Source organism: Chiloscyllium plagiosum, chromosome 34 (assembly GCF_004010195.1).
Source record: "Chiloscyllium plagiosum isolate BGI_BamShark_2017 chromosome 34, ASM401019v2, whole genome shotgun sequence".
Taxonomy (NCBI): Eukaryota; Metazoa; Chordata; class Chondrichthyes; order Orectolobiformes; family Hemiscylliidae; genus Chiloscyllium; species Chiloscyllium plagiosum.
In genome coordinates this window covers 40,103,554-40,114,220 of record NC_057743.1, presented here as the reverse complement: position 1 = coordinate 40,114,220, position 10,667 = coordinate 40,103,554, and the positions used below count along the sequence as shown (strand labels likewise).

At 43.7% G+C, this 10,667-nt stretch overlaps 1 protein-coding gene across 5 annotated transcripts in view; it reads left to right on the top strand.

The window, feature by feature from the left end:
• The window catches only part of LOC122540459, a 33,063-nt gene that overhangs the window by 13,579 nt on the left and 8,817 nt on the right, over positions 1-10,667 (top strand). For 4 of the 5 annotated variants that reach the window (XM_043676295.1, XM_043676298.1, XM_043676300.1 and 1 more), the window contains 4 exons: positions 2,513-2,692; positions 2,919-2,951; positions 4,213-4,332; positions 9,273-9,359. In XM_043676295.1, the coding sequence (XP_043532230.1) occupies positions 2,513-2,692; positions 2,919-2,951; positions 4,213-4,332; positions 9,273-9,359 (420 nt within the window). The remainder of the gene's footprint in view (positions 1-2,512; positions 2,693-2,918; positions 2,952-4,212; positions 4,333-9,272; positions 9,360-10,667) is intronic. The other variant, XM_043676299.1, reaches the window with a different exon arrangement.

The window sequence follows — 10,667 nt, the reverse complement described above, 5'->3', positions numbered from 1 at the left end:
GGGGAGGTGGGAATGTTGGGTGGGTGTGGGGAGGATGGAGGTGTTGGTGTGGGGAGGGTGGGGTGTTGGGCAGGTGTGGGAAGAATGGGGGTGTGGGGAGGGTGGGGGTATTAGTGTGGGGAGGTGGGAATATTGGTGTGGGGAGGTTGGGAGTAGGGTGTGATGCTGTCTTATCCTCGGCTGTTTTCTGTGCTGACGATGCTGGGATATACTCGATGGTGACATGTACCAGCTTGAGCTCAGTTGTAGAGTGCAGCCCCTCCTCCCCCCTCCCACCTGTGGTCCACTGCAGCAATGTACCTATTACTCCCACATCCCCAGCTGGGCTGGAACCACCCCTGACTCTAGGATTGGGCTCAGTCTCAGTGTCAGGGTGGGTCTTTATGGCCAGCCACATGTTCAGTTTTTTATCACCAGAATCTGGCCTCACTTCCCTCTCCTGACTCTTCCCTCTTCCTCTGTCTTTGCCTTCCACTCTGTTTTTGCATCACTGATTCCTTCATCGTGTCAGCAACTCTTTACACTTTTCCAGTTTCATTTCCTGATTCTTCATGTTCTTGTGTTTGTGTGGAAGTGATTGTGTTGATGATGTTGTTATGGGAAGGTAAACACATACTCACTCTGATGCTGGAGTCACAATGACAGTTCATTGCCTCATTACCCGGTAGAAAGCTATGTAACGGGAGGGTGTGGCAACCCTTCTTAGAATGAATATATAAAGTCCCACAGGGTAATTCAGGGAAACTGGGAGATTCCAAAAGCATGGACTCACTCTGTATCCTGACAAACACCTCTCCCTCACCCACCACGACCAAAATATCAAGACAACATTCTCAATTAGTTCCCATTCTGCAGGTGTTTAATAAGCAAGCTCAGCTTATCAGCTTGACAGTATGAAACAGGAAATACAGATGATTTTTGCTTTCTAACAGGAAACCTGTTTCTGTCTCTGTCCATGTGTATCATATGATACATTGCTACTAGGCAAGAACACAATATTTTTTCTTTCTTCAACACTTTATTTTCTAAAGCACTAAACTATGTTTTCCCTGGAGCGTCGGAGGCTGAGGGGTGACCTTATAGAGGTTTATAAAACCACGAGGGGCATGGATAGGGTGAATAGACAAGGTCTTTTCCCTGGGGTGGGGGAGTCCAGAACTAGAGGGCATAGTTTTAGGCTGAGAGGGGAAAGAAATAAAAGGGACCTAAAGGGGCAACTTTTTCATGCAGAGGGTGGTGCGTGTACGGAATGAGCTGCCAGAGGATGTGGTGGAGGCTGGTACAATGACAACATTTAAAAGGCATCTGGATGGGTATACGAACAGGAAGGGTTTGGAGGGATATGTGCTGGGTGCTGGCAGGTGGGATTAGATTGGGTTGGGATATCTGGTTGGCATGGACGAGTTGGACCAAAGGGTCTGTTTCTGTGCCGTATATCTCTATGACTCCACTTAATTTAAGATATTTTAAAACCTTATTTAAATGTATGTAAACGACTTTTCAGACAGCCCAAACCACTCAGAGAACTCAAAAATAAAACTAAACCGATTCCCTTTTCTAACCCACACAATATGGAAATACAGTTCAAATGTAGAGCAATACATGGTTTTGTCCAGATTAGATCCCATGTTTCCAAATGGCAATAAATTACCGAAAGACTTTATCACGTCAGGGCCAGCACCTGAAAGCAGGACGGTCGTGGTGTAGCAGTGAAAATCAGGAATGGTATAGCAGTGAAAATCAGGAATGGTGTAGCAGTGAAAATCAGGAATGCTCAAGAGTCTGGAATCAGCCGAGCTCAGATACTTTGGGGTTTATGAAGCTGGAGGAGGTTGCAGAGAAAGGCCCTGCATGGATTTGAAATCAAGAGTCAAGTTTTGATTCTATGGACAAGTTTATGAAGGTTGAACATGGGAAGCTAACCAAGAGTGTACTGGAATAGTCAAACTGTATAATTGGTCCTAAAATGTCATAATGTCCAGCCCTTTTCCACCAGAGATATTAGCTGAGAAGGTGGATTGGATTCCTGCTCTGTTCCAACAGTGTCTAGAAGGTTTGGTTGTGTTGTTCAGATTCAGTGATGCTGCTGGATGATAAGCTGAGATTCAGTCAGTCTGTTAGCTCCAGAGGGACATGTTGTTGAAAGTTTCTTCTCATGACCCATGTACCTTCAGTTGCCGCTCTCCCCCACATTTTCACAATTAGCTGCCTGACATTTCCATCCTTACGGAAAGTAGATGGATTCCTTGTAGCTGACTGAATTTATCCCATCTCTAATATATTTCTAACTTGCAAATGAAGAGCGAGTTTTTATGACACTCCTTTTGTGGATTTTGTTTCCCCCTGGGTTTCCTGCTGAGAGTCCAGGACAATTCTGGAGGTTGTTAGCTGTTAGTCAGTAAAGGACTGGAAAACTTGCCAAACTGTAGCAATAACATTCCAAATGGCCCGTTTGATTGAGAAACAGTCACTGTACGCAATTAGCTTCACTCATTTTGAACATTTCTTTCAGATACGATTCGGTTTCATTTTGACATTTGGGGTGTTCCTGATGCTGATCAGTATCATCTACCTGATTAAGAGTCCCAACATGATGGCTTTCAGAGTGAGTGGAGCCTTTGAAACATCCCAGTCACAGTACCTCATGGTGTTTCTCTGCTTCTCTATGGTGACATTTGATCTTCAAACGCAGGTAACTGAAAAAAGTTAACGGTATTTACACAAGTTGGAGCAGAGAATGTTTCTGGATTTCTCTTTGTATTTTATAAGCCCACTTTTTTGTGTTACAAAACTAATGTCAATGTCAATGATCTGTCAGGTCTGTGGATGTGATTCTTACTCAGTCACTGGCTCACTCTGTCTCTGTCTCTATCTCTCCCCCAACTCTGCTGACCCCTCCACTGTCTCCATGTTGTCAGGCTGCTTCTCCCACAGACGGTGTTGCATCAGGCGTAAGTGAATAAAATAACATAAAATGTAAACCAGGAGCAGATTAAGCTAATCTGTCATCTAAACCTGCTCCAGCAATTGAAATGGTTGTGGCTGATCTTGACTATGCTCTACTTTTGTGTTTACCCTGGCTGGAATAGCAGCGACTCAGTTAGTCCCATTTTCCTGTCTTTTCCAATGGCCTTCCCCTATTTATCTTGCGATAATTATCCAAATCTCTTTGGAAAGACACAGTTGAATCTGCCTCCCACACACACACACTTTTTCAGCAGTGTATTCCAGATTGGAACCACTCCGAGCGGTACAGGGAGTTCTCTGTAGGTCACCATTAGTTTTTTTCCAATTCTCTTAAGTTAGTGTCCTCTAGTTCTTGATGCTTCCACCAATGGGAATAGCTTCTCTCTGTCTATTCTAACCAGATGCCTCATGATTGCTTTAACACCTTGATCTCAGCCTTCCTTTCCTGAAGAGGGGGAGTCCCCACATTCACTGTTTCATCCATGTAGCTGAAGTCCCCCATCCCTGTAACTATTCCTGGAATTAGATTAGATTACCTACAGTGTGGAAACAGGCCCTTCGGCCCAACAAGTCCACACCGCCCCGCCGAAGCGCAACCCACCCATACCCCTACATTTACCCCTTACCTAACACTACGGGCAATTTAGCATGGCCAATTCACCTGACCAGCACATCTTTGGACTGTGGGAGGAAACCGGAGCACCCGGAGGAAACCCACGCAGACACGGGGAGAATGTGCAAACTCCACACAGTCAGTCCCCTGAGGCGGGATTTGAACCCAGGTCTCTGGTGCTGTGAGGCAGCAGTGCTAACCACTGTGCCACCGTGCCGCCCTAATGTTTATTACTCCCTCGCCAAGGCCTTCACATTCTTGCTAAAGTATGTCACCAGAATTAGATTGAATACTCCAGCTGAGCTGAATCAGTGCCTTTCCAAGGTTCTCCCAGAACTACCACCCTTGCTTTTGTACACTCTGCTTCTGTTTATAAAGGTTGGGATCCAATAAGCCTCATTAACTGCTTTCTTAACCTCCTGTGCACCATTCTGTGTTGGCAAATCCTGGTGAGGTGCACACAAGGAAGGAAGATGATTGGGTCCCTTGAGGGTGACTTTATGTGACATTCCGACCATTCCCAGCATAGTAAAGGAAAATAACTTTTGCAGAAGCTGTTTGCGGTCATATAGTCCATTATTTCAAAGTGAATCAGTAAAATCTACCGAATAAATGTTGCTTTTCCTCCACAGCTGTGTCTCTGTGTACTTGTCTTGACCTCAGGAGCAAGTCATATTTCACTTGAGCATTCGGTCATCCTGGGCGTGGGCATCTGCTGGGCTGTTTTAAAAGCAGTCATTGGCCTCATAGCTGTAAGTATGGTTTTTGCCCTGTACTGCTCGGAGTGGTTCCAATCTGGAATACACTGCTTGACAAAGTGTGTATGTATTGGGAGGCAGATTCAACTGTGTCTTTCCAAAGAGATTTGGATAATTATCGAAGAATGAACAATTACAGACTTGATCTTTGGCCACATCCTCTCCCTTTAGGGATGCACAATTCTTGCTTAAATCCAGATAACACAGTGAAGTTTGTAAGAGTCAAAAACATAGCAGGTCAGGCAACATCCAAGGAGCAGGAGGTTCGATGTTTCAGGCATAAGCCCTTCATTACAAAGGGCTTCCTGATGAAGGACTTATGCCTGAAATGTCGACTCCCCTGCTCCTTGGATGCTGCCTGATTCACTGTGCTTTTCCAGCAGCACAGTTTTTGACTGATCTCCAGCATCTGAGGTCCTCACTTTCTCCTAGTCGCAGGTTGTAAGACCCAAGGCTTAGGAACTGTCTATGTGTATGCAGGTAAACTGCTAAAACCCAGTGTGGGTACTATCGTTGGGAAACTTCCACCCACTTGGTCAGCTCAGAACCATCTTGCAAGAATCCATCTCTTCAATGGATTTTCAGTCTGGCTCACTCCAGATTAATTCAGCCTCTTTCTACAGATTGGCGTCAAGCTCCAGGGAAAGGAACCCCAGTCCCAGTAGGCTAAATGAATTTTCAATCTTCTTCCCTCCCAGTAAACCCAAACTTCTTCCATTTCAATAACAAATCAGTAAGTGGAGGTGGTGGCTAGTTGAAATGAACTAAGAAATGCTGGAAATGGGTGGGACATATGGAGAGAACAGAAAGAACAATACTTTCTTTCTTAAGAAGACTGACAAGTTTACAGTCTGCCAAACATATTAATAGTTCGAAAGAACTTTACCATCAACAGAATTTGGGTTCCCATACTGCCCATGATCGGTATGTTTTGTAATGATGAAAGGAGTGCAGCACCCCAGGTGCCAGCAGCAAGCTTTTGAGAGTTTAAAGATAAAGGAAGTTACTTGTTCTCACACAGTTATTCCAAATGTACTTTTTAAAATTAATCTGTGGGACGTGGGCATCACTGGCTGGGCCCAGCATTTATTGCCCGTCCCTAGTTGCCCCTTGAGAAGGTGGGGATGAGCTGCCTTCTTGAACTGCTGCAATCCACCTGCTGCAGATTGACCCACAATGCCCTTAGGGAGGGAATTCCCAGGATTTTGACCCAGTGACAATGAAGTGAAATTCCTTAAGATGTGATGTGTGATTCTATCAGGACATGTGATTTTCATGACTATCCCACCATGTAATTTTTCCAGGTTTAAAGTTCTTTTCCAAATAGGGAGTGGTGTTTATGTTGATTCAACCACTGTGTCACATCATTAACACCTTTGAGGATCCCCCAGTCTAGTCTGGATGGAGAAAGCCATCTTAAAACAATGGAAGTTTGATAAATGTCTATTCACTTCTAACTCTTGGAAATGGAGTTTCATTCTCCTATTCAGAATGAACAGCAAGTCAGGCAGTCTGTAAATTAAGTTCACAAACAAAAACAGAAGTTGCTGGAAAAGCTCAGCAGGTCTGGCAGCACCTGTGGAGAGAAATCAGAGCTAACATTTTGGGTCAACCCTTCCTCAGAACTGTAAATTGAAATGTCCCATCCATAAACAAAGTGTTGTGTGAATTCCCTGGATATCTGTGAATGCCTGTATTTAATTAGCTATTCACTTGACACGTGGGACTCTGCAGCTCAGATGCCGAAGCTAACATCCAGTCATTTTAACAGCTTGTTTGCATCCAGTTCTTAAACATATTAGGGTGGCACAGTGGTTAGCACTGCTGCCTCACAGCATTACATTACTTGGAGGACTTAAGTTTCAAAGGATTTTTAAAAACCTTATTTCTTTCACATTTTCTGAAAATACCTGAGCTATTTTATTTAAAAATGACACAAGAATTAGTGGCATTATGGATAGTGAGGAAGGAGATTTAAGCAATCCTTAGATAAGCTCATGGATGATTTTGGGATAGTGTAGGGGGACGAGCTGAGAATAGTCCACAGGTCGGCACAACATTGAGGGCTGAAGGGCCTGTTCTGCGCTGTATTGTTCTATGTTCTATGTTCCATAAGGGACCTTGGTTCAATTCCAGCCTCGGGCAGCCGTCTGTGTGGAGTTTGTATATTCTCCCCATGTCCGTGTGGGTTTCCTCCCACAATCCAAAGATGTGCAGGTTGGGTGAATTGGCCATGCTAAATTGCCCATAGTGTTGGGTGCATTGGTTAGGGATAAATGTAGGGGGATGGGTTACTCTTGGGAGCGTTGGTGTGGACTTGTTGGGCCGAATGACCTGTTTCCACACTGTACGGAATCTAATGTTACTAGAGACAGGGTAAAGCCTCATAAAGATCAAGGAGGTGATCTTTATGTTGAACCCCAGGAGATGGGAGAGATACTAAATAACCATTTTGAATCATTTTCTACTGTGAGAAAGAAATGGAGAGAAATAAACTTTGATGTTTTAAAAACAGTTCACATTACAGAAGAGGACGTTCGGGAGGTTTTGGAGAATACAAAGATGGATAAATCTCCAGGACCTGTCTAATGTATCCCAGAATGTTGTGGGAAGTAAGGGAGGAAATTGCGAGACCCCTTGCAGAAATATTTGCATCGTCTATAATTATGGGCGAGGTGCTTGGTGACTGGCTAATGTTGTACCTTTGATTAAGAAAGGGTGTAAGGAGAAACCTGGGAACTATAGACCTGTGAGTCTAACTTCAGTTTGGGTAAATTATTGAGGGTGATTTTAATGATAAGATTTGTAGACATTTAGAGAGACAAAAATTGATTAAGGATAGTCAGCATGGTGTTGGGCGAGGAAAATCGTGTCTCACAAACTTGATTGAATTTTTTGAGAAAGTTACCAGCAAGATTGATGAGAGCCGAGCAGCAGACATGGTTTATTTGGATTTTAGTAAGGTGGTGGACGGGTTGTTTTTCAGACTGAAGGCCTGTGACCTGTGGTGTTCCATAGGGATTGGTGCTGGGTCCTCTTTTGTTTGAAATTTATATCAATGATTCGGATGAGAATATGGAAGGCATGCTCAGTATGTTTGTTGACGACACCAAAATTGGCAGCATTCTAGACAATGAAGAAGGTTTTCTAAGATTACAAAGGAAATCCCTTTTTGAAATACCTGGACACAGATTTATCTGCCACACTAACAAGGGCTTTTATATAGCCGTAACAATTGTGTTTCATGAGTCCAATATCCAGGGAGGGGAAACTGTGAATGTATGAGTGTTTTGTTTGGCTGGGCTGAGTTATTACTATTTATTTGTTTGTTGTTAGGTATTTATTTAGTTAGTTAAATAGCGAGTTTAGGTTTTTTTTAAATTTTATACTTCTCTATATATGTTTATACATTCGTATAGGAGGGTGGGTTGGGGAATTTTTTTTATTATTTGGGTTTAGTTTTGTACTATTTCTGTACTGTTTTGAATTGCATTGTTTTGCATTTGTTGTAATATTTAAAAATCTATTTTTTCTTAATAAAAATATATTATATAAAACACATTTTAGTAAGTACATGAATAGGGAACGTTTGGAGGGACATGGGCCTGGAGTGGGCAAGTCAGGGTAGTTTAGTTGGAGATAACGTTCAGTGAGTACTGGTTGGATGGAAGGGTCAGTTTCCGTGCTGTGTGACTGTATGACTCTGACTTTATATTGAAGTTCAAAACATGACTAATTGCAAACTGTATAATCTATTTTTCCTGTGATTCGATGATGATCGGAGGGAGTTAACAGAAACAAATTGTCTTTGGTTAAACTAAAAAAGTGGGGTGTCAAGAAATGGACCCAGTTCCAGTTTAACTCTGCTGAAAATGAAATGTAAGACTTGAGCTGGAACACAGTTAGTAGGAGCATTTGTCACCCTCGAGTGGACGCAGTTCAGATGTAACATGGTCAGTTTCAGAATGACCATGTATTTGTATCCGCTGTGACAGCAGGTCTGAAGATCTGAAATACCTCTTACTTCATCAGTGCAACATTTCCAATTGGTGCAACAGCTCAAAGTGGGATCTTTTCATTAACAGCGAGGTGTAAATCCAGGGAGTAGAGACATGAAATATTTACTTGAAAGGTTTAGAGGAGAACTAAGGAGTTATTTCACCAGAGAGTGGTTAGGGTCTGAAAGAATCACAGAATCCCTACAGTGTGGAAACAGGCCATTCAGCCCATCAAGTTCACACCAACCCCCCCAAAGAACATCCCACCTAGATCCAGCACCCAACCCTATCCCTGCAATGCTGCATTTCCCATGGTGAACACACCTAGCTGTACATTCCTGCACACTATGGATAGTTTAGCATGGCCAATCTACCCTAACCTGCACACCTTTGGATTGTAGAAGGAAACCGGAGCACCCGGAGGAAACTCATGTAGAACAGGGAGAACATACAAACTCCACACAGACAGTCACCTGAGGCTGGAATCAAACCCAGGTCCCTGGCACTGTGAGGCTAACCACTGAGCCCCTGTGCCATCCTCAAAGATTGGAAGAGGCAGAAACCCTCATTGAATTAAAAAACATTGAAATGGTTGGGAGATATCATAAACTGGAGGATGATAGACCAGGGACGAAGGTATGATTCAGCTGGATTGCTCTTTGTAACCAGTAAATACAAGATAGGCTGAATGGTCTCCTATGTCATTATTTTCTTCCGCTTTCATTGGAATTCAGTATTTAACAGGGAAATGAATTGGAGACAGGAGCTAGGGAAAGCAGGATGACAATGTCATCACCCAACAGGAATTATTAATGAGTGGGAGTGGTCGGTTATTGTTCCTTATTGACCACTGAGGCTTTTGCTCTGTCTGACAGCATCATAGTCCTTTGCTGATGTGTCCCTTACTGACTGATTGAAACATATTCCTTTCTACAGATTCTAAAGGAAATTAAGTGTCTAGTCTGGATCTTTATGATACAAAATCTACCTGAACTGGCCTACCTGGGTTATTTACTGTACCTGGTGAGTAGCTCAGTAGAAGCTTTTCTGATTTGGTATTTGCATAGGATTCAATTCTGGCTGTTGACTATTGGGAGGGTGTCCCTCAATTTCAAGAGGACAGCTCCAGATGGTGGGTTCGCGAAGGACGGTGATACAGTTCTCTTTTCAGAGTTCTTATAAAGCAGGGGACCATGTGGAAAGCAACTCAGGAACATCACTGTTTGTGGTGTTTGTGGACAAGACAGAGCAGCTGCTGTTAAATCATTTTTGGATTGGCTTCTCCCTAACAGCATCAATCATTAGGGGCAGTGGGAAATGTGTTGCAGGGAATGTGACACTGGGGACATTATCATCCCTGGCAGCCATCGCTTCCATTATTTTGTATTTGGCCTGGTCACTTTTCTCATTTTTGGCCTCAGTTTTGAATCCTGTGTGTCCTAACAGCACTCAATCAGCTGCTGTCTGAGTGAAATGCTCCACTGAGTCACAGTCTAGGTGGAGGGGGTTAGCTTTAGGGGTTTGTGTAATGTAGTGGTTGTCACTTTCGCCTCACACAGGAAAGCTCCCTGCTCCGAAACTGAGCTGAAACATCATTACCTGGGCCCGCCATGCTGCTTGCACTTGCTGATGGACCACACTCACAGCTCTGGTGCAAAGCCTTCAACTCTCTGAGAGATGGGGCCCTCCTTCTGGAGCAGTGATAGTATCCCTATCACTGAACCAGGAGGCCCAGGTTCAAGTCCCACCTGCTCTTGGGATGTGCAATAACATCTCTGAACAGATTAATTAGAAAATTGCTCTAAATTTACAAAAAAAAATCACCTGTTTAAGGCTGTCTTTTGGCAGATTGGTAGTGCCTGTACCCCTGGACTGGGAGGCCCAGATTCAGGTTTCTCCTGCTCTAGGGGTGTGTAATAACATTTCTGAACAGATTAGTTAAAAATACTCTTCAACTCTCTACACAAGGTGGTTAAAGTGAACCCACTTTGTTTCCCTACAAGTGCTCTGTGCATGTGTGTGCGTGTGTGAGAGAGAGAGAGTGTGTGTGTGTGTGTCAGAGAGAGAGAGACAGAGAGAGTGTGTGTGTGAGAGAGAGTGTGTGTCAGAGTTATGTGTGTGTGTGTCAGAGAGAGAGTGTGTGTGTGTGAGAATGAAAGTGTGTGTGTGTCAGAGACAGAGTGTGTGTGTGTGTGTGTAAGAGGGAGTGTGTGTGTGTGTCAGAGAGTTACGTGTGTATGTGTGTGTGAGAGTGAAAGTGTGTGTGTCTGAGAGAGAGAGAGTGTGTGCGTGTGTGAGAGAGTGTGTATCTGCGTGTGTGAGAGAGTGTGC